Source organism: Corapipo altera, unplaced genomic scaffold, assembly GCF_003945725.1.
Source record: "Corapipo altera isolate COAL_440 unplaced genomic scaffold, ASM394572v1 60, whole genome shotgun sequence".
Taxonomy (NCBI): Eukaryota; Metazoa; Chordata; class Aves; order Passeriformes; family Pipridae; genus Corapipo; species Corapipo altera.
In genome coordinates, this window is record NW_020884912.1 from 6251499 (window position 1) to 6278249 (window position 26751).

A 26751-nucleotide genomic window follows, 5' to 3' on the forward strand; every position below is an offset into this window, starting at 1 on the left:
ACTCCATTCAGTGAAGTAATTGCTGTCCCCTTATCTCACATCCCAAGCTAAGTTTGGCGTCTGGAAAAGCTTAAGGACTCAATGCATCAAATTATCCTGCTCAAACTGTTGTTTATTGCAGGCCATTTTGTCCTGTCGTCTCCATGACAGAATGTCAAAGCTTTTCTTTCTGTTGCCTTCAGCTTCCAGCATCTGCAGGGATCCGATATGCTTCCCCTGCATTACACAGGGGGAAACCATCAAACAGGCAGCATTAGGGCAGCATGCCAGGGAACTGCAGGCCTTGGGAACCTCTGGGGCTGTGTAGCAGTGGTGTCTTCTCCTAGAGATCAGACTGCACCCTTCTCAGTCACTCGGTGGGTTTCTCAAACCTTCTGACTTCCCATGTGATGGACCATTCTTGCACATCTTTTCTCTTTTACTAAAGTCTTCCAAAGTGTAATGGCACAAAACTTTATGGCTTTGCTAGGTGTGTACCAGTATTATTTCCTCTCTCTCTCTCTGTGGGTTTACACGGTGGTTTCCCATAGATGACATAAAATTTTTTGCACATGTTAACAAAGCTACAGAGAACTTTGGTGACATGGCTGGGTGGGGTGTGGAGGTCGGGAATCCTGTCACAGTTCTAAAGTGTTCAGTTTTACTGTAAAGCCTATTCTACCTTTTTCATTTTTTTCTGGGGATACTAATTGTAATGGCCATACATCATCCAGTCTTCTGCTTGAAGCTGAGACCCAAAAGTGGGATTCTAGCATTGCAGTTTTTCTACTGTTGTAGTTTTAACCTAAAAATACTTCGGGTGTATGCTTTTGAAAAAATACTTTGATTTATATTTGTGCAGAATTTATCTATATGCACATGTTGAGTTTTCAAAGTATAGCCCTCTTGGTTTGTAGATCTTCTGTTATAAAAATGTCCTGAAATACAAAGACAAAAATGCCTTCAATCATCTTCTAAGGTGATAAATTTGTTACTAAATCATCTTCTTCAGATGTTCTGACTCATTCAGGCTCTGACTCAACCTCCCTCCACTGGCCATATAGGAAGCTTGCATCCTGAATGTTGGCTTGTCAAAGCACTGCTTGTGCCTACAGTAAGTGTTAAACTGCTGTGCATCACTGCCTGACAACTTGTCTGTGTTTTTTGCTTGTGAAATACTGTGATATGTTGAGTCTCTGATAGGCACCTAATGGGTGACTTACCTTCTCTAGATTGAAAAACCTGTGGCTTGAGGGATTTACCAAGTTGTTCTTTGTTTTGCAAATAGGGAGAGCATGGCTGAATTTGAAGTTTCTGTATACTACTCAGACTAATACAATCACATTGTTTGTTGACAAGTGTTTGAGACAATTTCTTTGCATCAGAATAACTGAGCTGATAATGATGAATTCATTCTTCAATGTAGATTGGTTTAGAAGTGTGTAGTCTAGTTCTTACTAAGATTGTTAAAGGTACTCTTCCTAAGAGTGGTATTGCTGTAACACATCTTACTGTACTGTGGTTATCTACTTAGAATAGTGAAGTAAAATTGTATTTGGAAAGTAAAATCTGAAGAATTACCTAAAATTTTTTCTGACAATATACAGTATGACTGTAGAGCCTGATTTACAAAGATATTGAGCTTATGTGTTCAGTAAAGAAAAAAAAAAAGTTTCTGTTTCATTATGCATCTTGATTTGCTGCACAATTTCAAGTTGGACATCCAAGCTCAGAGTTTAACATTAGAGGTTATCTTATAACATTATGATATGTTATTCCACTAGTATAGCAGTTTCAGAGGTGACAAAGATTTGCTTCTTTGTTTGCCATTTGTACTTCTTACACATCTTCAGTATGGGGAATGTATTATAGAAAATAATTCAACAAATGTAATGTTTATTAATTCTAGGGCTCCGTACAGTTAAGTAGTTGGATGTGAGAACACCAAGGAAGATTAGATTTCACAGTTAAATGTGATTTGGCACTCTAAAAAGTAGCTAAGTAAATTTGGCATATACTAATAATTCTTTTTTCTTTCTGCATTCATTAAAATTAAACTTTGCCCTCTTATACTGTGAAAAATTGGAGAGTATCAAGTAACACTGGACAGTAAAAAGTATAAGTGATTAGCAGGTTAACTTCTGATATTCAGAAGTATCTGATATTCTGAATAAGGATTTCATTGTTTGTGTCTGAGTCGAAATTGTTTCTTGCCGAGGTAGGATTTTCTCTTGCTGCTTTTTATCTGTTAAGGATCCTTAGCAAGGATGCCAATTCAAAAATTTAGTCAAAGCATAGCATACTAGCAACAGAAAAAGTACTTTCCAACTTATGAACCAAACAGAAATAAACAGTATAATTCATCAAATATCATGTAAAGAACACCAGGGTCTTAGGTGTCCCATAGCACATGCTCTCCTCCTTTAACTGAAGAAGTTAAATTTCTGCCTAAAGCCCACTTTGTCACTGATTGTCACCTGATCTGTGAACAGAGTGTTGTGTTTATGGATGTCGCGTGTTCTGGCAGATGTTCAGTTTGCTACATCTAGCTCATTAGTTGTGTTTGTTGCATGGAGGAGAAATATCTGGGGAGTGAGAAGCACACTAACATGTGTGTACAGGTTTTTTGTAACAAGTCCCTGTGTTGAAGAGGAAACTCACATTTCACACGTGCTATTCAGTCTAATGAATCCAACTCTTATTCTTGTGTTAAGGAGACTGAATCTGCACAGAATGCAGGAGGGGAAGCAGGACCCTGGGTAATGATCAGCACACAAAAACCTGATGCACTTGTTCTCCTTTCTGCAGCTTTTGATCCTTAAAGGATAACGTGCTTTTTTTCTGGCTTTTTTGTTTGTTTTCTTAGGGAGGATTTTTTTTTATCACTGGAGGTTGCATATGGTGTGTACAATTATCTCGAAGAGAGATTGATCTTCCAGGACCATGTGATAAATAAATAGATATGATGGAAGAATTTCACATTCAGTGTGACATTTTGAGTGTATGTCTGTGTGTATGTGTTTGTACACATGGCAAAGCAAATTCAATTTATGTTGATCAGTTGTACACATACATACATGCATGTCTTAATTCAGAGAAGAAGGTAGCTGAAAACAAAAATATTTTACACTTGTAAAATCTTGCATTTAAAAATGCAAATTTGACATGATTTTCTCTATATCATAATTAGATTGTGTGAAATATTACCCAGGACTTCAGTAACTCTATAAAGAACTGCATTTGTTGTCATCGTACAGCAAAAAGTGCATTTACAGGGAAAAGAAGTCTTAACTGTTGGGTAAAGGAAAGTATCTTTTCCTTTAAAAGCTAAAGCAAATATGAGGCACCTTTTTCTGCTAATTGAACATATAAATTCAAATGTCTACCCTGACTGCAAAGCATCCAATAGGAGAGACAGGAATTGTTTTCAGAGATTAATTGATTTTTTTTCCTTGAAGTACTTTTGGTGGGATCTTACTTCACTCTTTATTTCATCAGACTGTTTCAGGTCTTGGCAGTCATGCTTTTTGGTTAGTTAGTTGCAATCAAAATAGGTAGTAGTTGTTTCTTATTGAATGATGAAAGGCAACCTAATGATTATAATAAAACTCTCTGGTTATATTGAGCACTGCTGAAAGATAGCATGATAAACAGCATCTAGTTGACAAGAGAAACCTCAAATTATTGTATGTGGTTTATGCCAGTATGTCAGTTTTCCACATACTATCTGTTTTAATTGAAAATACATACTGTAACATTGTGAATATGCTCGGCATGGTTCTCTAATAAACAAATTCTCTTCATCTCAGTTGCTGTATTTCTGAAATCTGAGCCTGAGAAGGTACATTCTTCACAGATCTTAATTCTTTGGAGAAATGACAGGAGTTCATCAAACTTTGATCTCCAAGGTTTCAAGCAGTTTGAAACCAGCTGCTGCTGTGTTCTGTTGAGGGCAGAGGGGTTGGATCAATCCAACAAAATACGTGTTGACTTGAAAGAGAGGCTATCAGCTCTGGTTAGGTTTAAGGTTAAAGATGAAGGTGAACTGTGAACCTAAACTGACAGGGACATGTCTTGTTTAGGCACAAACTGAATTGAAATGTGAGAGTACGGACAAAGAAATATAGAAGGATTTATGTTGGGTTTATTGCTATAGCTAAATGATCTTTGCATTCAGATAGTCTTTTTGAAGTTATATGTAGGTTTGATCATTCAGAAACATAATTAAGAGACAAATCAAGCACTTCTAAGGTTTAGGGGATTTTTTTGTTACCATGTCCCTTTTTCTACTTCAAAGTGGGGGTTTTTCCAGTGCCTTCAAAGTAAATGGATTTTTTAAGTATAATTTACGTATTCTAAAAATATTTCTGGCCATTGTAGTTTGATATTAAGTAGACTAAAAGGACTCATATTAAAAGGCAGGAAATAACTTTTTTGTTTGTCTTCAAAAGGCTTGTTGGGACACAGGTTTTGGGTAGGAGACTCGGGAATAGTTCAGTATTTCAGGATGGCAAACTACAGTTCTGTTAGGCACATTCACCACAAAGCAAGTGTCCTTGGATGCAGAGATTGCCTGTGTTTAGCACACCTGTGGAGTCAAAAGCCTGGGAGGCTGTCTCTGGGCTTTCTTAAATTTAAGGTATTTGTTCTCAGCCTAGTCTCAGCTTTTCCATCTGTAAAATGAGAAGATTGGCAACATAGTATTGATACTTTCTAGTGCTAATGCCTTTTTAGATATTTGAATTGCAAGCAGGCTCAAGTTCCAAAATATTCCTTTATTTATTTGTCATCTGGGCTAGAGGACAGTTTGCGAGCGCTGAGTTGGCAGGAGTAAACACCGCCAATTGTAGCTTAAATAACCTTCCAAAAGTGGCTGCAGTCTTTTGCCAGCTAAAGATTACTCTTAGTTACTCCCTCAAGTGTACAAATGTCTGTCTTGGGGATACAGCTGGGTTGTCAGCTGGGACAGAATACTTTGTGTCGAAGGTGACTCTTGCAAAGTTTCCAATAAGGTTTCAGTGAATCCAAAGTGAATTCTAACTGCCAGAAAAGTTGAACCTTTCGTTGTCTGAGAGCTGGCTAATGTCAGAGAGGAAAATAATACTGAACCTTCACTTTGCCCCCAAAATCTAGTAAGTCGACTTTTGCAGCTGCAGATGAGCAAATTAGCATTAGAAATACCAGAAAATATATTTCCTCCACTACTTCTCATTATAATCTGAGAAGCTGAATGAATATATGATCTAAAAGTTGGAATAGTTTGGTTGATTGACATCTTATAAAGCTCCTGTCATCCAACAGTGCATTCATAGCACATCAGAGAATATGAACCAATACTGCCTGAAAAACTGTGTGTGTAATGCAAACTTAGAACCAGCCTCATTTATGATGGTTTCTGTGAAAGATACAGTAAAAAGAGAAGGATTGGTATTAAAGGGTTGGTCATTAAAGATGACCACATGCCACTGACTTTCCATCTCATTGCTGCTTTATACTTGCCAAACTTCTTTCTATATTTAAGCTGAAAATGATATTGCTTATTATTTTTACATAATAGTGTAAGGTTTTTTGACAGTTTCCACTCCACATAAATTGTAAAGCTAAGCAAAAGAGGTCAAAATAGGTTGGTATTATGCATCCATTTCTCATCGAAATGAACTTTTGAGAATACTAAGTGTATTTGATTCTTTTTAACATAAACTCTTGCAGGGTGTTTAAGGGTGATAAAAATTAGTGCTAGGTAAAATAGTCTTGGCCTGTTTTCTTTTGGATAGAATTCTGAGGCCTTTTTCTGATGACTTGTACTTAATGGGTGCCAGACACCCTACAGATTAGATAACAAACTGCAAAATTTACTTCATTATTACACAAACTCAAATGGGGATGAAAACAATTGCACGTAACGTTCCTTAATTGTGAGAATGAAAAGTTATTTTGATAAAAAAAAATTAAATGAAAATACCACAAGCAAACTGCTAATACAAGTGGAAAGAATGGTAGACAGGCTTCACGTACTGAGCAACATGTTGAAGTTGATGGCACCAAAGAGAGAAAATAAAAAAATGTTTTCCTTTAAAATATGGCAATCCAATTTCAAGATGAAAATGTATGTTCTTTCTGAGGGGCATCATTACCACCTGACATTCAAAGGCAAAACATGCTGCAGCAGGTTGTGTGCCACAGGTTTTTTTCTTAATATTTTGATTAGTCTGGCTTTAACCCATACACTGAGGTTCTTTGACAAGTGGTTTTGTCCTGCCATATTTTCCAAAGGTGCTGTGCAGCCTCATTACTTCTTGTTATTCTTTTTTCCTTGTCATTGTCAGTCTTGTGGTCTCTTTTCTTGTCAGCTCCAGATTTCCAATGTCAATTGTTCTTCTCAGAATTCCAAAGTCTTTCTATAATTTTACTTGTAGAAGGGAAAGCATTAGCCCAGGTCCAGTGACCACAAAGCAGAACATTGCTCACATCTGATTGGCTGTTTATCTGTGCATTTTTCTCTTTTCAATACTGGCAAAATAAGCCTTAGAAAATTGCAGTGTTTTCTAGTTTAGAAATGGTTTAACTTAGTAAAACTTTCAACAAGAAAGGCAGGCGAATGAGATAGTGTTAGTAGTTTTGGTTTTGAGAGTAAAAAAATACAGCTCTTTTTCAAGGGCCCTGAAGGAATGTTTAGGCTCAGTGGCTCAGTGCCACACTCATGATATAAAAAATATGCATATTTATTCTAAAATACTGTAGGCCTGTGTTATTTTCCACTACTGTGTCACGTTACAAATTCATGTCCAGTGTTCTGTCCTCCCAACAATCTTTTTCAGCATTGTTGCTTTCCAAGTTTCCCAGAGAGCATCTGTGTTTCAGATTACATATTTCCAAATGGATTAGTTGACATTTTCAGAATGGGAATCTTGTTTTTCTGTACATAGTTCAATTTGTTTTCTCTTACAGTGTTTGCATATCCCCTCCATTTTAATGTCCTCCATGAATTTTAAGACTATATTACTTACTCCCTATTCCAGATCATATATGAATATATTAAATAAAGATGGATGTGTAACTGATAGCTGAATTTTAGATATTTTCCATCTGATGCTTCCAACAAATCTAAGATATTGCAGCTTGTCTCTTACAAAGAATTCCCATTCCATTACTAGGATGTGACAATGTGTTTGTCCTTAAACTATATATACAAAATCTTATTCAATGGTAATTTGTGCTATACTTTGTAAAGTGCTTTACCAAGGAGTGTTTATTGTACTTATGACTTTTTTCTTATCCTCCAAGTTTTGACAGCTGTTTAAAAAATCCAACAGCAAAACAACACCACACAAACCCACCATACCCCTCCTTCCCACATCCCAGTCTCTAATAAAAAAACCCCAATTGGCTGTTAAGCTGTTTGTTGGTTTTTTTCTAATTGATCATGCTCATTTTTGTAAGGTAGGAGATCTGATAATCTGAATTCCACCAGGTCCGTGTGGTCAATGTTGTCTGTTAAGAAGCTGCTTGAGATGATCAACTTCCATCTGAAGGTCTGCCTTAGTGACAAGGGTGAGACAATCCCTTGAGGACAGCTGAACTGGGTTTTCAATGACCTTTGCGTCTTTTTCAGCTATTTTATGAGAAAAGTTTTGTTTAGAAGAAACTGTTTGATAGGAACAGCTTGCTTTTCTTGTGCAAATTACTACCAAGTTTTCTCCTCTCTTCCAAGATGTTTTAGGATCTGGTAATTTTTTTAGGTGGATCATTAGGTAGAAAACCAAGTAGTATTCATTTTCTAATATGCTAAGTACTCCATGATTGTGACTGGGTATTTACATTTTGTAATTTTTCTTAATTGTTTTAAAAATTGTAGCTGAGAAGGATTTCAATATCACCTGAGCTTTGAGATGCTAAGAAAACATTCATCTGCTTTTGATCCCAGTACTCCAGAGACAGTATCTATTAATAGCAAGCAATGGACACTACTTAAAATTAATTTCTTTTGCTGTTCTTTAGACAGACGGGAACTTCCAAACAAATGTCTTCTAAATCCTTTTCTGTCACACACCGTGACTTTCTAGTAGAAGGGTTTTTTCAGTTTTTTTTTCCTCTAGCAATTTTATATCCTTTTTGAGTCTGCAGTGCAGGTTGGCCAAAGAAAGTACATGTATATTGCATTATCTGTAGCGACTGTAATTTCTCTGTATGCTCAGCAGTCTCATTACTTTTGAACACATGCTTCAAGAAGATTGCCTTTTCTAATACTGGTCTCTTCTTTTATGCAACTATGAAGGGTATCTGAAACAGCATGCATTCTGTTTGCAATTGTATGAATTTCATTTACCTAGGAGATTTCGTAATGCTGCTGCAAGGTTATAAATAGCAAATATCAGATTGTAGCAAAGTCAGTGAGGGATGCCTTACTGTCAGTCTCTCCTGGAAAATCCAGGGATAATTCATGAGTTCTGAACTGAGCCCTTGGCCAGTGACTCATTTTTGTTCTATTACTCTGAAGAGTCAAATTTACAACCCAGATGAGTACACCTACAGATATTATTATCTTTAAAAATCGGTAGCAGGCTTGCTGACTACAGCTTAAGTCTCTTCATAGTGCATAGTTATGCATAATCTTTTTAAATTACCAAAATTATTAATTACTTTGAAAGATTTCTTCTAGTAAAAAGTAGATAGCTTCTATGCCATATGACTGTACTTGCAATAATCAGCTCCCACAGGTCAATTAAATGCTTCAGGGTTTAGTCAGCAAGCAGACACCCATCACTGCTGCATGTACTTAGATAGAATGGAAGTTATTGCTTAATTATTCCATTTAAGACTGGATGGAAAAGGGGTCATTACGGGTTTAAAGCTTTACTTTTGATTTATATGGCTTAGAATTATACTTACAAAGACAAGAGCTTTTCTCTTTGCATAAATTAATTTAAAATCATAGACTTTTGAGTGCTCTTCAGAAAGTAAATGGGATTCTGATTAATTTTAGTTCAGCAATTGCAGGACTTAGTAATGAACTAAATGTAGACTGAAATCATGAGGAAGTTGAAGAGATCTTTTGAAATACATATGAAAATGTCAGATGGATCTACTGTACATGTGTTTCTTTTATATATGATGCAAGCAAATGTTTAGGTTTCCATCTTACATAGTAAATTGTGTGCAGTGCCTCCCTCAGCCTTCTGTGGCATGTGTTCAAGGTGTGAAACCCATAATTCTAAAAGTTTTGAGTTGTCAGTGTAATTTTAGGAAAGCAGGGAAATATGTGGTATTACATTTTGTAAAGAAGCAATCTGTCTACTTTCAAGTGTTACATTTTTGTGTCTGATTTATTACCATTGCATCCATATGTACAGCTTATGTGCAGCTCTGGGACACTTGTACTGAGAAATCCTAGATTCTTCAAACCAAATAATTTAAGAATTGTATAGAACGTCTTCCTGTTTTAAAACAGATCCCTTTTTATTAAACTGATGAGTATTTATTATGTAATCCAAATGTCAGGTGTATACAATGTAAAGTATTGAAAGACACAAGTCTTCTTACTCTAATCTTAGTATTTCCTAGTGGGAATTTTGTTCTCACTATCCATTTTCCCTTTTGTGTCATACACCTTTAGAACGAATATGATCTTTAAAGAAAATAATTCTCTGGAAGGTTGCATCAGTCTATCATAAAATTAAAATTATTTAAATTATGGGGCTTTACTGTGCAGTCTCTGAAATTCTCCTTGGAATACACTGAAGTTCTGAACAGAGTCCGCCTTTCTATCTGTTTTTCTTTCCAAAGTTTGTTTAAACTGATCATTTATTTTTAACTGCCTCAAGCACATGCACAAGAAATAGAAATCAGTTTCAAACCATGAGAGGAGTGAAAACAAGTAGGTGCTTCTTTGATCTTGATTCAGACTAGTTTTGTGAAAACACTGACTGTTGTTACATGAGATTTCTTATCCCATCTTATCCTAAATGACAAAAATGTTATTCAAACTTAAATGGCTAAAGTGAACTCAGTTTTACCGTGTGGTCTGTTATTTCAGTAACACATGCACATGCGTGAACAGTAATACAGTACTTTCAGAGTTTCATGTAACAGTGAGTTCAGAGAGATTTAGTGACTTTTAGCATGGATCTTTGAGCAGCGAGTGCTCAGCTGGAGCAATCAGAAATATAATACAGTGTCACTGTAACCAGAAACCAGAGCCACGGACTGTCATCCAGCCAGCTACATACTTCATGTCTCCAGATTATACTCAGGACTAGCTTTCTTTTGTTTATAATTTACACTGTTGCTTTTGTATATAAAACTGCACTGACTGAATGAGCTGCAGCAACTTTTTGGAATGCTTTGTCTGAGGAGGAGGCAGTGCAGTTTGTGTAAAGAGCAATCTGTGGAAGAAGGGCTAGCATCAAGAGGACTCAATCAACTGAATGGAAGCCTACAGAGATGTGTTCTCTCTTAAAATATAATGCAATGGGATTAAAAACAGAAGCTACCTTATATTCAACAAAGCTAAAAGAACTATTTGTTAAGAACAAAACAAGAAAAAAAAAAAAAAACAAACAGGCCGCTCCATGAGATGACTCAACTTGGTTTGCTTAAATCAGAGCACCCAACCACAGTGTTCTCCTGAAATAGTGTCTTGTATACAAAGCATACATATTTACTGGTAACCTCTCAGTGACTTTAGATAACATTTCTGGACACGTGAATGGTGCACTGTAGCCCAGTTGCCAATATGACCACCTTAAGATATTTTCTCAAATAATATTGTTGTGGCCACCCAGTGAGCAGCCAGCTCTTATCTGTAAAGCCAGTTTGAAGAGCAGTGGCAGTTCTGTTGTAGATATTAGCTGACACCTTTAAACTAAATCTTTTGCTTCACTGATCATCAGTCTCTGTGTTAAACAAGCCAAAAAACAAGCAGATAAAGGAGAGATTTGAGATTACTGTAAAAACTGCAACGATAAAAGGATTTGCCAGTTCAGAGTCATCTGCCATTTGCCGAGGATTCAATGTAACCACAAACTGATGTTTGCTTTACCATCATTTCTCTTTATTTTCAGCCAATGTTCTATGCACCATTCCATCCGTAGCAGAATAATAATTTTCTTTCTAATGCCCAAGGCAGCTGGTGTGTCTTGAGTAAGAAGATTACATTTGCAATGGCAAGACAAGTATCTAAACACATTAAATTAATCTCCCAGTCCTCCAGTAACTGAAGAACCCAGTTGTTGAAATTTTGCTGCCTGCTGGAGAATTTCAAAACTGTGGAAGGGCTGGAGTCAGACTGCTATAACTGGACCTGCAGTTATATCATTATTTTTCATGCAAGTCACAGTGTAAGAGAGGGCTCAGGTGGCAGGGGCAGAAAAAATCCTTATTACTGTATCTGCCAATCTCATTCACACTGACTTCCTCCTAAGAAGAGACTGCAGTATTTGATACCGAAGCAGAAACTCTGTTTTAAAACATTTCCTTAGCTGTTTTCTTCCCACTTTACAAGTTGAATGTATTATTACCTCTACAGGCAAAAGGGTAAATTTCCTAGTACAGGCAAAAGCATTGTATAAATATAAGTCCTCCTGACAGTCATTCATAAATAATTAGATCTTTGTGCTCCTGAACTACTTTGCTTTTTTTTTTTTCCCATCCTTCACCCCATTTTTTAAGTAGTGTATTATAAAAATGAAGGCAACTGTGGCCTGTGTATTTTATGTCTCTGTGTAGGAATAGAAAGAGTACCACTGTCCCAGACTGAGTTTTCTTTTCCGTTCTAAAACCCAAGCAAGGTGTTTATTTAGATGTTGCTGCTGACTTGTAAATTTCTTGCTCTGTGGACACCAGAGAACAAAGAGAAATCTATGAAACAAGTAGCCCAAGGACAACTATATGTTTTTTTGCCAAGATGCCTGAGAGGATTAGACTGTATTCTGTCAATTATTTTTTTCTGTGAAGTTTTTTTCAAAGAATCATTAAATGTTGAAGTGCTAAAATGCTGCAAAACTGTTAAACAATTTAAAGTGGAAACAAATGGCAGTTTTCCACAGTTGCCTGACTTCATTATCTTTGGATTTTCTATCTATGCCTACCATGAGATTCCTTTAATAGCTTCTGGAAGGATCTGTGTTCTAGGAAAAATATATGTTCCCTTCACATTGTATGCCATACTTTTGATCTTGCTGCTGAAATTATAGAAGTACTTATGAAGTTATATAAAAACAGCACAGTTAAAATGAAGGAAGAACAGCTATAGTCTAGTGCTAAAATAAAAACCACATTCATATAAGACTAATATTTTTGCTAGTATAGAAACTAGCAAAATAACGAACACCCAAACACAAGAAGAAAGGCTATAAAATGGGAAAGCACTCTCTTTGAATAACGGCTTGCCCCTATACTACAGATGGGGAAACTGGGGCGCGTAGAGAGCTTAATTGATTTCCCTAGTGTCACCCTATAAATCATTGATGTGACAAGGCCTAAAGCTGATTCTCTCTGAGAGCGGTGCAGCAAACTCTTTGCCTGACTCTCTTCAATAAACAGATTCTGAAAGCATGTTCTCTTCCATGCAATAATTTATACTTGATGCATGAGAAGCCTGAAGTATGAGCAGATAATGCTATTTGATCTGTATTTTGCAAAAAGCCCTTCCAGATACTCTGTTCTACTTGATCCGCTTCTTCCATAAACAGATTTTCTGTTACTGACTTCTTTCCTCGTTCAATCTCCTTTCTCTTTGTGTAAATGAAATGGCATATCCTCTCTCCCAGGTTCTGCATTTATTTCATGCTCTCTTGAGTTTGGATCATATAACTCATCTCAGCCTCTCTGAGAGGCTAACCTCTTCTTCACTGAAGCTGGGTCATGAATAATTTCCTAGAAAGTGAGGCATTACCTCTTCTTCAACCCTGGAGCAGAGGGAATATCAACTGTGAGCAATTATTACCAATAGCAACCATCTAAATAGGGAAACCTGTGAGTTAGGCCCTTTCTTAGCAATGGGCTCTTTATATGACAGAGTAGATTACATGACTTACCAGGGCCCCTCATCTTCCTTGCCTCTTTATGAAGTCCTTGTTTTCTTTTAATCAATCCCATTTGTTAATGTCATTCATAAATACTGTACTTCAGCGGTCAGGCTTCTGTTGTGTGAGGATTGCAAGGTACTAGTAGTCATGAACCTTTATATTTCCTGCCTTGCCATCTGGCCTTGATAAAAGGAAACAGACCTGGGACAAAACTAGAATGAATTTTTGGTTTGGGGTCATTTTCTTTGCCCATCAGATCACTTGTGGCACATGCTCTGGCTTATCTTACCGCATTATAGCTTAAAGGAATTTATTTGGAAAAATGTTGGACAAATTTATTAAATGGTCAGAATTTTTATGACAAAAGTTAGAAATCGTATTTTCAAAGTCCTTCAAATACAAATGGGGCTAGTTGTCTCATACTACCTGAAGAAATTCTGTCCTTTATTAAATAGAACAAGTAAAAGGGAAAATATTTCCTTTATCAGAAGCACTCTTCAGAGATTAAGTTTAACAGTATTCCTCAAAAAATATAGCAAAAGCTCTACTCTTTCTACTGACTTTCAAGCATGATGGAACATAGCAAAATTCACTATATAGAATGGGAGGGCTTTTTTGGAAGACATGTCTGTAACATGCTTTAATTTATGATCTTGAAAACTAAAAAGCAATCTAATAATATACTCAACTTCATGTTGACTTAATGATGAAGCTGCTGATATTCACAGTTAAGATGTTGTAGAGTTTCTCTTTGTTCAGACAAAAATTGTTATTCCATGACTTCTTTAGACAAGGAGACTCTTTTCATGTAATAATAGGTTTTGAACCAAATATATTAACAGTTGCTAGGTATCTATTTTATGATTTATACTCACCTAGAATTCTATATACTATACAATAACATGTACTATGTAATGCATTTAAATAACAATGCAGCAAACAGGAGAGCTAGGGAAAAATGTGATTCTGCCCTAATTGCATGAAATGGATCAAAGTTCCAAAACGCTAACCTGTACTGCGGTAGTAGGCAGCAACTGCTTTCACAGGTTTGTTGCTATGGTTTCTAAAGTATGGCACGGTTTCTTCTCACCACCTCGCCACAGAAATCCTGTCCCATGCTATGACAACCTCTTGCTGTAGGCCCCCGGCCTAGCTCACTGAAAACAGTTTGGAATCAGCACAGCCTGCTTTCCTCTCCCATCAGATAGGCACCAGCCCTGAGCGTGCCCCTGAGTGGTAGAAACAAGTGTGAGAATTCTCAAGGTCAATCATGTTGCTTCTGAGAATAATGAAATTTAAGATCTGTTCTTCGGTCTCCAAAAATGTAAATTTACCATATCCCTAACAACATGGAAATGTGTTGCCGTTGCGTCTGAAACTGGCGCTGTTACATGGTTTGCTGAACTAACTGATGGTTGTGATGAGGGCGGTGTCCTTTAATTCTACAAAACTTCTGCAAAGCCTTTGTGTTGCTCAGTTCTGTTATCACCATTTAAATATTATTTAAATATTTGGAAAAGATTTCTAGTAATTCTCAATTAAATTTGTGCGCAGTTTTCTGTCGTGATTCCCTGTCTTTACTGTAATCCTTGTCAAGTTTCTAGAGCTTGAGAAACCTGAGTGAACCTGAGGTATCGTTTTTACTGTATTAGCAAGGAAAGATGGTAGGATGAAAGTGCAAATATGTGGAGAGTCACTTTGATGCAGGAGATACTGGTTAAAAGTTTGGTAGCTAGAACTGATGAAAATATCTAGTTTATGTGAAGATATGATGTTTTTTAATGTGGTGAATTGTGGTGCCATTTCTACCACATCATTTTGGAGAAAGGAACAGTCCTAAATTGTTTTAAGCAAGAGCCTTCTTATTTTTAGGCAGTAAACTTCATTCTCATTTCTTTCTCATTATGGTATACTATAATAAAACTCTAGACCCCGTGTTGGTGCTCTTGACAATCCTTTTTGTTTGTGTAATACAAAGCTTGCATCAGCCCAGACCTGTTCACCAGTACCGCTGATGAACACAGCTGTAGGTGTTGTACCAAGCACCTTAGTCTTCATAATGGCACAAAACAGTGTAAAATCTAAATACTATTCTGTTCTCCTATCTTTCATACCTGTTTTGTGTATTTACCTCACAGAAAGTAGTTTATGCTCTTCTTGCTGTTTTTGACGTAGAGATGAAACACAAATGATGTAAGGCTGATTTTGATCCGGAATTCTCTTTGGAGAATTTGTAGCTAGCTGTTAAAGGGTAAGAAGGACTAAAAAGACCTAGGCCTGTCTCATTTTGTGCCCCATCTCAGTTGTCTAAAAGGCAATTTTTATGTAATTACTGGCATTTTGCCTTTGAAAACTGGCAGCTTATTGTTTTGTTGCCTTTACTGGTGTACAGTAGATAGAGAGGTGTAAAAGGGGAAAGGGGCATAGATTCTAAAAGTGGAGAACAGTAAGTTTCATTTTTTTCATGGGGTCATCCATGTTTGAAGCATCTCAATGTGGATGAAACTAAAACAATGGTTTGTGCTTCCTCTTCCGTACATGAAACTCATTCACAGAGTTCCTTCGGGAGCAGAGCAATTTTCAGGGAAATTAAAAAGAACAATTGTCTTAGGCCAGGCATGGTGGAAAACTATAAGATTACATGTTGGGCTAATCAGTAAGATGGAGGCAGAAGGAGGAAAGAAGCTAGGAGAAGTCTTGCCATTCTTGAGTTTTTAGAGAGTTCTTCTCAGGAGTGGGAATGTTGTTTAGTCTTACTCAGCTCTTTCATTCCAGTCAGGTATGGGTAAAATAATACTCTGAAAGGTGGAAACGGAAGAGGAAAATGTCAGGGTAGGAAAATAAAATGTTGCATACTACTGACCTTCTGATATTATCCAAATTGATTGAAGGCATCGGCAAAAACAAATGGATAACTTTTCTCACAAGTATTTCCACATAATTCTGGTACATTCATAAGTCTGACTTTGAGAACATTAGAATACAGGATTTACAGCAGTTATGGGAATACAACAGTGATTTCTGCCTAGTGTGCCACATTCATTAATACATTTCTCTTAATGAAAGGTGATTTGCTTCCTGTGCCTCTGATTTTATGTTGTGTTCTGACTGTGATTAATTGCAGATTACTTACAAAAGGGAATGACCGTAAATAGAATTTTGAAATATTTTTCCCTTGGAGAATTGTGGTATTTACATGACACATTCTATTTGTATGTGCAGGCTTTTGTCACAGAGGCTTAAGAAGATTCTTTATTCCTGAGGCCCTGTTTTACGGCCATCAACCTCCTTTGTGAATGGTCAGCAAAGATCATAAAGACAGGCAGGATCACTCCTTTCTTGACTGTCCAATACTGCTGAAAATGTGTAAAACTCCCTCTGAATCCCCATTTTCATATACACTTATATTATCCCTCTTGCCATACCCACAGAGAGGGTTAAAAAGATCTGTCATGCAATTGCTGAACAATCATTATTTTCCTAGTGCTAATCTGTTAGCAAAGACTTTGCACTGTAAGAAGTTTCAGGCCTGTTAGGCACTGTATTGTTTAGTGTATATGTCCAAACTGTTTTGCTGGGTTTACTGATAATGTAACTGGTACACTTGGTGTGGAACTGGAAACCTACTAGGTTAGAATGTAATAGTCTGATTAGTGATGTGGTATGCACAGAAATGTAGCCAAAATATTTGACATCAGCTGTAGGTTTTTTTATTAAAGGAGTTTATAATTTGGCCTTAACAATTGTGTTAGAAACTCTAGCATTTTTCTTGTTGACCCATCTCAATAATTAATTTCACTTGCAGTTAAATTGTACAGATGGTTTCTCTTTTTGTCTCGTTAAAACCCGACTACAGCAAAGTCTGCTTAGTTTGAAAGATTATAAAAACCCCTAGTGTTCTTCCAGCTTTTAAGAACTTCTTACTGCCTGGGCTACGTAAGGACTTTTTTGAAGAGAAGAAGGTTGCACACAGTGGCATAGGTGTTGAAAAGAATTTACAAAGTAGTGAAGCCTTTAATTTGACATATTTCCTTCTAATGTCATGCAAAAGGTATATGTATATGCTAAGGCATATACAAAAGCACACAGTTGAGGTTTCTGTGATAACTTTATGCTTACCCTTGAGAATTGAGTAGGTTATGGAGAAGAAAGAAAAACTAAAAATTTAGTCCACAGTAGTAATGTTTTTCTTTTTTTTCTAGAACAGAGGCGATTTGTCTTACAATTTTCTTGAACTGATTTCTCTTAACTTCCTTTAATGGATAATAAAGAATTGGTTAGAATTATTATTCTAGTATGCTAATGAAGAGGTGTTTCTTTTACTTACTTTTTTCAGATGCATATGATTGGCATATAGTTTAAAAATAGTAAAATGCATTACAACTGGTTTGACAGTAGTGACTATTACATTCTAAACAACATAAAGTCACACTACATTTATCACTCTTTAATGAATCATTCACTTTGTTCCCTCTGTAAGCCCTTGATGTTATTTGGCATTCAGCACTATACCGCTGGAAGTGTCAGCAGTTCTAGGGTCTTACCTTTCCTTAGATTGAAGTAACCCCCTGAAGTGTGCAATTTTTGATCATATAGCGTCTACCTTCAAAATAAAATAATATCATTATCCTATCCTCATTAACATTATCAGCTTCTGACGATATTCAGTTGCTTTTTTTAGTAGCCTGTGATTCATGTATGCAAAAGGAGTTTTGTTATTCTTTTGAAAAGAAAGCTGATACATATTTATACCTTTTTTTTGAACTCTCTCTGTTAGTGCCACCATTTTGTGTTCTAAGTTAATTACCTTGCAACAATGTTATGTTACATATTTTGTGTGTTGTTAAACATATTAACACAGCTTTTAGTGAATTTGGGGGGAGAGTTGGGTTTGGCTTTGCATACCAGGGTCATTTTGGACCTTTGTTTTTTCTGTTTTATCCCATCTGCTCTCCCTTTGTTCTCAGATGAGATGAACAGAGAAGATTGGCCTCACTTGTAGGGTGAGAAAAATTGTAGTGATATTTTGGAGAGAAGCTCAGCTTTTTGGAGCAGTCTTTTTGGTATATTTAATTAAAAAATATCAGGCTATAGATGTATTCTAGGAGCACCCAGTCTTACTGTGGGGATTCCAGTATCATGTCAGGGAAGACAGTACTGACTGTTGATTTGTATCAGTGCTGTGTTCATTTTGTCATCTGTGTTCTTCAATGCAGTATTTCCATCTATTCCTAACTTTTTCCGGCTTTATTTTGTCTGTGAGGAAGCAGAGTGCGGTTCTGCCTGCAATTTACTGGAGTGACACTTACGTTAGGGCCTTTTGTTATTACTGGCAATTCTCTCCAACAGCTGGGGATGCTGAACACAGTATTAGATCGGTCTGTGCTACATCAGCACCCTTCTGACAGAGCCACTGGTGAGCAGTTTTATTTCTGTAGTGTAGACAAGACTTTAGTCTGAATAAACAGTTTGGTATTGCAAGTTCCTAAAGCAATTTCTGGAGGAGTTATTTGATAGGGTATTTACCAGGATGATTTATAAATTCTCATATAACTGATACTTGTCTAGGCTTATGCAGCTGTTAAAAGAGATCACTGAAACAGGAATTGCATATTGTTGCCTTAGCAACTGCCACTTCATATTGTGCTTAAATCACTTGGAAATATGCAGTGTATCTTAAGGAATTGCTTCCAACAAAAACACCCAATCTTAAGTAATTTTAAATAATTTCACAGAAGAAGCATAAAGCATGGCCTTCCCTAACAAAGACCATCATGGTTTTAAGCTTGGTCACCTCATCTTCACCACAGGCTTAGCTTGTTAGGAAAAAAAAACCCAATAAAATTTAAAGAACCTAAATATTTGTTTACTCGTTACACCATAATCCATCTGATTGCCAAATTGACTGGAAGCTGAAAATATTTTAAAAATATTCTCCTAAATGCCATCCTCCATTCTAAAAGATCAGCATTGATAGTATGCTTTCCCATATTTATATTTTAAATGTCAAGTTTCCTTAGGGGAAGCCTCTTTGTCTAGTTTTTTGTTTTGTTTGTGAAATATTTTGGGTATGAAAGGAAGACCTTAAACATATTTTACCTTCTCAGATGTTTCTTGTTCCTATTTTGAACTGATCTTTTCATTTGGACTTTTAATGTAGGTATTTGCAACAGTTTTATGGGGATTGTAAGATCATCTGAAAAAATAAGGGGAGAGGCTTTTGCCAGAATTACATTAAGGCAGTTGCTTGAGGGCTCATGCTACTATGTGATAGTTTCAAATACCAGTTTTGTGTGGAGTATTTTATATTACTGTAGCAACTTCCCCATCTTTGTGGTCACTACTCTGTGTAATAATCAGAATTGGATTTTGCATGTGTGGAAACAGTGTGTCAGAGACCACAAGAAAACAGACAGAGTGCCTTAGCAACGTTGTACCAGATCCAGAATAAAACCAGATTCTGACATCTCATCCTTTTACTGCTTAAGCCCATGTTTACAACAGAAAGATCCAAATGAGAGAGACTGCTTTTGGGGCAAAATATATCTCCCATTTCAGAAAACTTATTTTCCTTTTATAATATTGTGCACAGTCAATGAAATTTAGACCAGTAGTATGACAGAGTTGTCAAAATACTGCTTTTATTACCCCTTTTCTAGGCAATGAAAAGAAGAGACAAGCAAAATGCAAAGTTACAGAATTTAAAAGGAATCAGATATTTTGAGGACCAGTTGTCATTTTTAGGTCACCGCTCACATCTCTGAATATAATTTTCATCTGAGCTGCATGGCAGAGTTTGTATGTGCTGGGAGAAGCTACATTTTCACAGCAGGAGACCAAATCAAAATGAAGCAGTCAGATGCAGGTGCACAGTAATAGAAAGGATCTATTTACCCTGAAGCGTGAGCAATGGGCCAAGACAGCAGAAGCAGTCTACTTCTATCTCTCGCCTCCTTCTCTCCCTACCTTCTCCCTCCCCCATAGCTATGCCAACAAATTCATAAGGGGTCCGAAGAGAAGGGGTTCACTTGCTTTTAATGAGCTGCATTGCCTGCTGCTGAAGGCCTGAGACACTTTTTTGTTATGCTGATTGTGTGCTATCAGAGCTTACTGTCTTTTAATTTATATCTAATCCTTCTTTCCTGCTTGCACAGTCTCAAGCCAGCCTGGAAAATGGTTGAAAGAGTTTGTCCTGTGGGCATCTGTTGCCTGTGTCCATTCTGAATTTTGAATGATGCTGTGGAAAGAGCAGCGTGCCTGAAACAAAACAAAAAAAAGGCCATTTGCTTCGACATTTTATAAATCAAACATTTCACACAATCCTTTTGAAGTAAAATTTTGGCAGCTTTGTTTAAAGATGGGCAGTTTAGTATTCGTGGTTTAACAAAGCTGTATTGGTTGACAGTGATATGAGACACCTTGATGAAGATTGTCTGCTTTTCACTTGGGATTCTAGAGTTCACTAGTTAAGAGCTAAGTGCTTCCCTGTGTGTGAAGATGACCACCCAATGCTGTTTCCAAGGCTGCAAAAAACTGAGCAGTGTAAGTAAGGGAAAAACACTGACTCATAGCAAGTGTGAAATGGTAAAATTTAGCGCATTGGACATAAGTACAAAACAGTCTGATGTGTATAGGGGGACCAGTAACATACACTGTCAATTAACAAATTTATTTTAAGAGCATCCATAGCTCTGTAATCTGCGTAAGAGATTGAGAATTTTGATTTTGTTGCTGATCAGTGGTGTTGTAGGACTGAGGTAGCAATGTCTAGGTCTGGGAGGAGGAAGTAGGAATATCTGAAACCCATGAGGTGAAATCTGCTTACTCTGCAGCACTGTAGTGGTCAGGTTCTCTGTTTCTTTCCTCGGGTGTAAAATGGGCCAGACACATGTTATAAAGATTAATCCGATTAATTATTGTATGAAGTAAAAGATACAGAATTTTAAATATTCATGTCACTGTGTTACTGCATTTTTGTACAGGGTTATGCACTGAACATAACATAATAAAAAGGAGGCCCCTACCCATCTGGGATTGGACAGCAGTTGTAACATAAACCGTAGTGAAGTGGCAGCTGTCTATGCTGTATGCTGAAAAGTATTTTTATCCTGGCATAAAAATTGTCATGCTCAGGAGCTGAACTATTTTAATATTACTGTTTTCCAGTCTCCACATTTAAAACCCTAACAACTTTGTAGAAAAGCTCTGAGACAAGTCCATTCTCCCATACTACCTTCAGAAAGGAATGTATGTGTACACCCTAAATTTGGAGGAGCAGTGCTGCATAACTGAACAAAGCAGTACAAAGGAGAGTTTGAAAAGAGATGTGTTCTGGTGTCATCAAAACAGGACCATTTTGTAAGTTTCTACGAACTTCATCTTTTTTCAGGGAGGTTGTGGTGCACTTAGACTTCTCTGTCGGGAGGAGAAAATACCTACAATGTATAAATAAAAGACTTAGAGAATGCTTAATTATAATTTTCAAGAAATTTGGCTTCTATTTACAGAAGGATTCACTTGATTCATAAAAAGTAGGTCCTGCAGTTCTTGCCTGCTCTATGGGGAAGAATACATCATCTGCATAATTATTAAAATATATTTAAAATAATTAGACTGCAACTGAAAAATCAGGAGAGAAGTACACCAAAACTGATGTAGAATGAACACTTTCTAAATTACTTTTGCTTAAACTTTGCTATAGTTAGTAAAGGTCAAAGTATGCATGTTTACCAGAAATATTCTGTACATCAGAATAATCTGCTAAAACATGCTCACGTGACTTGTGACAGTCTGTATTTTTTATTGCCTGCTTTATGATGTATTTAAATAACAAATACAGGAAAGCAACTTTTTTATGTGGCTTCCAAGCTTTGTACTAACTATATTCCATAATGACTGGGGTCAGAATCCAAGCCAGCCTCCTCCAACATGAATTGAGAGATGCTCATCAATTTGACTGTGAATTGAATTCAACCTGAAGGAGGCTTTAGCAACTGTCTCTAAATCAGTGGAGATACTACATGTGCAGCGTGTTATCTTCTATGGGAGAAGTATAGAAAGACAGTGGTTATTAATTTATTTTTGGTTTTAGCCAAACAGAGGCTCTTACAAACAAAGCTTAAAAAATTCAGATAAAAGAATGAGAAGAAAACAATGAGAAAGATCATGTGCTACATGCTCTGGCTGTAATAAGCAATAAATCAAAACTGGTGCAATCATAGTTTTCATTAAGTAAAAAAAAAAAATAGAGGTATAAATTATCTAAGTAAATCACAGCAGGCCACTGTTCACATTATGTAGCAATATTCTGTCAAAGCATGTAAAAAAGGGACAGTCCTTTGCAACCAAATTATTGCAGAGTTTGAAAACCAGTCTTGTGTTTTAGGTGATTCAGTCAGTTTTGGTTTAAAAAAGAAACTTAATTTGACTGCAGCCAATAAGGATTTTGGAAATATCTTACTGTTCAATTATTTTATAAAATCAACCAGCTGGAAAAACTGCTTTTCATGATTTAGGTAAAGGAAAAACTGAGTTAAAGAATTATCATGTCAGAATTTCCTGTAGGATAAATGAAAATGAAATAAAAGTTCCTAAGTGATTTCATTACTAACTCTGAGATTTACAAACTTCCTGGTAACTGTTTCAGTGTAGGAAGTGATAGGACCAGCAGCGCTTGTTGCACTGTTTTTGATGAAAACAAATTCTCTTTGTGTAAATTATATGACCAGTCCACCTTGGGATGGGGGAGGTTGCCAGGCAAGTTTTTTTGCTGTCGTTCATAAGAATTTTCGTAGTGCCATCCATAAAGAAAAAAAAGTAATGCTTCTATAGGAAACCTTTCCAAATTGAGATGTCAGGGCTGAGTTTCCTAAGTTCCAGATGCTTTGGCAGAATTGTAGTTCCCTGAGAGCTGGAACTCGTGCGTACCTGTGGAAGCAGATGAAAGAATAGGAATAAAAATAAGATACTGAACTACTTCTGCTGGTACATGCCTGAAAAAAATCATCAAAGGTTATTATAATTATGACTGTTATTAGATATCGTGTCTGGTTTCTGCATATTTAAATTTTGAGAGGGGTGAAACTTAGGCACTTAGAGATCCCAGGGGAATAATTGCAGAAATGATGACATATTACACTTCTTGAACAAATTTCAATACCAAAGCTGCATTCTGCGTACTTATATTTCTTCTTAATTATGCTTGGATGCAGGATAGATAGTCATTTTCTGTCTTACAAATGCATGTAGCCAATTAGTCTTGTAGATCATGAATACTCAATGGCCTAACTCATTAAATGGAATTTTCCTTTTCTGTTGTTATGGCAAAAGAGTCTGCAAATGGCTGAATATCGTATCTTTCTGTTAGTTTGGTCTTGGCCAAGGCTACAAATCCAGTACCTTCATCGACTGAATAATTACTGGGTTTACCTGCATTCCCTTCCTGATTTCCTCCCATTCCCAAGAAATTCTGAGCCCAGAAGCTCAGTCTAGCCCACTGGGACGTGGAGACCTAACCTCTTTTGCTCATGGAAGCAAAGATGAGAAAAACTGGCAACGTGTCTCTGAAGAAACCACAATTTATCTCAAATGATCTAACACAGGTGTTCTTTTCTTCTTCCCTCTGATTTTTTTTTTCTTTTAATAATATGGTTGCCATTCTTTCATCTGAGAGTATGAAGATAACACATGTAGCTCAGCCTGCCTCACAGGCAGGACTCATAGCAGCAATAATGGCAGAATGTGGTGATAAGAGAGACCCAGGGAACCACAAGACAATTGTGAAATGAGTTACAGGCCCAGTATTGCTTTGAGCCAGTTTTGCTAAGTTTTGGTATCAGTAAGTAATGAATGCAATGTGAGGATGTGACTTGGTGATTGGCCTTGGTGCTTTTCAGTGGTAGCATGTTTGCCCAAGGGTGAATGTTGCTTATTTTGTCCTCCTCTTTTTCATGATGTCTCATGACATCTGAGACTTTAGCACTTTACTGCTACAGCAGATATTGAGTTGTGATTTTTAAAAGCTATGGTTTCAAATATTATAGAAGTAACACAACCTCTCAGTTTAGGGGAAATATTATTGGAGTAGTTATCTCAAGTGTCTTATTGACATGTTTTGCAAAACTCCTTTGGGTATTTGAACTGAATAACTGTTTTCTTGAAAATAATTTTAAAAAACCCCTCACTTTTGGTTACACTGAATTTTTACTAAAATTTGAGTATGTTGTGTCTGTTGTTATATGTAATTGCAGGCTTCCCAGAGAAACATGAATGGAAATTCTAAATATGCTATAAACAATTCTTAAACACCTCTTAAAAGTATGCAAATATACACATATCTTCTGCTATTAAGATTCTGTTACTGGGTCTGGAAGTCAGGGATTTTACCCCTTCTGCTGTACCCCACACTTGCAGTCCTGAGAGTGAACTCTAACTGCCTTGGGGGAAATGAGCTGGGTGCTTACTGTCTCCCTTTCTCTCCAGGGTTTACTTTGTGAATATTTAGATATGTGCACAAGGAAGAGAAGGCAAGAGTTATTCTATGAAGTCTTTCTGTTCAGCAAGTGCAGAATTATATATGTATCATGTATGTGTATATATATATATGTGCATATATACAGTATATATATACTGTAATGTAGGTGTGATATTGCTGTTCTTATTTCTTAATTTTCTGTTTTCTGCAATTGACTGTTAGAGAAACTTCTAATCTTATCTTTTACTTTTACTGCTTGTACCTTAAAAAATCAAAACATTATTATCTGATCTGCAAGTTCTTGCTAGTTCACATCAACCTTATGATGGAGGCCTTAAAACTTTTAAGTAACAGCTGCCATTAGGATGTGGTGGAAGTCTTTCAGGGAGGGAGAAGGGTCTTGAATGTAACTTTACTCATAGATATTAAAACTTTGGAGTAAAATGTGAAACCTTTTTGAGTCTCAAAATAGTAATAAAAGCAGTGAGTAAATTTAACTTGCTAGACAGTTGTAATTTGCAGAATGCATTTGTCAGATAGTTTGGAAATAATCCAGGGCACATTTAGATGGAAAAAAATAGAGATGAGCTCAGACTAAAAATGTGAGTTAAATGTCTTCATGATTTGTAGAAATTAATGGACAAAATCAAAAGGTGCTATGTGGGAGATTTTGAACTTTGGGGAGATTCAGATTTATTTTCATATCTACTTGGCCCCTAAATGCAAATGATTTGTCTTGGCATCTTTCATGTAACTAAATGTAAAACTGGTGCTTCCCTTAAACTGTATTGGAGCATTTGGAAGTTGGGAATTTTAAACAAAGGGCTTTTTACACCATTTTGCCTTACATGATATCGCTGTGTCTGTGAGTTGTTAAAAACTCTTCTTGAGTCTCTGTAATATGCAGTGTTGGCTCCACTGTGATGGAAATCAGTGTGATCTTGCAAGCACAGCTTGGTGAGATCACCAGAAGGGGATAAAGAGATGCCCTAGCATTGTAAATAACAAGTGTGGCCTTTAAAGAAAATATACCTTTTGAGTGATTGATTGCACAATTTTTTCATTAGTTGGATGAAGATGTAATAGACTCTGTGCATATCTGCCATTTTTATTTGTTATCATGTTAATAAGTAAAAATCAGTATATATTTCTGAACATGATTTTCATGTTAAGCCATTATAGCACCACAGTTCTAGCCCTTAATTTTGACTTTTAACCCTGTCAGTTTTAGACAGTTTAAAGTAGAGCTTTTCCTGTTCCACTTTCTTGCTGACACAGAATTTCCTCAGAGAATTTGATTATTTCTGCTAAGAGCATTTGTTTGTAGTTGCAGTTCTCTTCTCAGCATAATTAATTATTTTTCCTTTCTGAGTCATCTCTCTCATTTTCTATTTTCCAGGTTGGTGAGAGGCAGAGAGTTCTGGTAACAGAAGAATCATTTGACTCCAATTACTATGTTGCTCACAATCCTTTCTATGAGCAGGTACAGTTAAATAAACCAGATAACATCTTTTTGTTTTATCTTTGCTTTCTGATAATCTCAACAGCACAGTGTGTTACGGTACAAAAAAACAAGGAAAGAAATAAGTATTTTCCAGGAAACATGTGACTAACAAGACTTGTTTATGAGATATTTTGTTTCTGTGTTGTAAATATAATTAACCTGAAATTACGTTAAGAAATACACAGTGGCTGTTTGAGTATACAGCATGGTTTAAGAAGCTGTTAATTATTGCAGCAATGTTAATTACTGTGACCCCAAAGCATTGTTTTCTGAATAGCTGAGTCATGATAGTTTCCATATATCTTTCTGAAAAGTATTTCAGGCAATGCAATTGGAAAAAAAAATAATTCTAGCAATAGAAGGGTCAGAAAATTCCTTAGATTACCACTTTGGCATGATATGTTGTATCTCATAGATTCATAGTATGGTTTGGGTTGGAAGGGACCTTGAAGATCAAATCGTTTGAACATTTCTGTCATGGGCAGGGGTGCCACCCACTAGACCAGGTTGCTCAGAGTCCCATCCAGCTTGGTCTGGAATACTTCCAGGGATGAGGTGTCCATAACTTCTCTCTTCTGGGCAACCTGTTCCAGTGCCTCACTACCCTCCTGAGTATAGATTTTCTTCCTAACATCTAATCTAGATCTCTTTTAGTTTAAAATTGTTCCCCCTTGTCCTATCAGTATCTGCCAGTGTAAAAAGTCACTCTTCCTCTTTTTTATAAGTTCCCTTTTGGTACTGGAAGGCTGCTATAAGGTCTTGGATCATTT

The 26751-nt window shown here is 36.5% G+C and overlaps 1 protein-coding gene across 1 annotated transcript in view; it reads left to right on the forward strand.

The window, feature by feature from the left end:
- CDKAL1 (CDK5 regulatory subunit associated protein 1 like 1) overlaps positions 1-26751 on the forward strand; it is a 406927-nt gene that overhangs the window by 351392 nt on the left and 28784 nt on the right. Inside the window, exon 14 of the mRNA XM_027654133.1 lies at positions 25877-25960. Within this exon, the coding sequence (XP_027509934.1) occupies positions 25877-25960 (84 nt within the window). The remainder of the gene's footprint in view (positions 1-25876; positions 25961-26751) is intronic.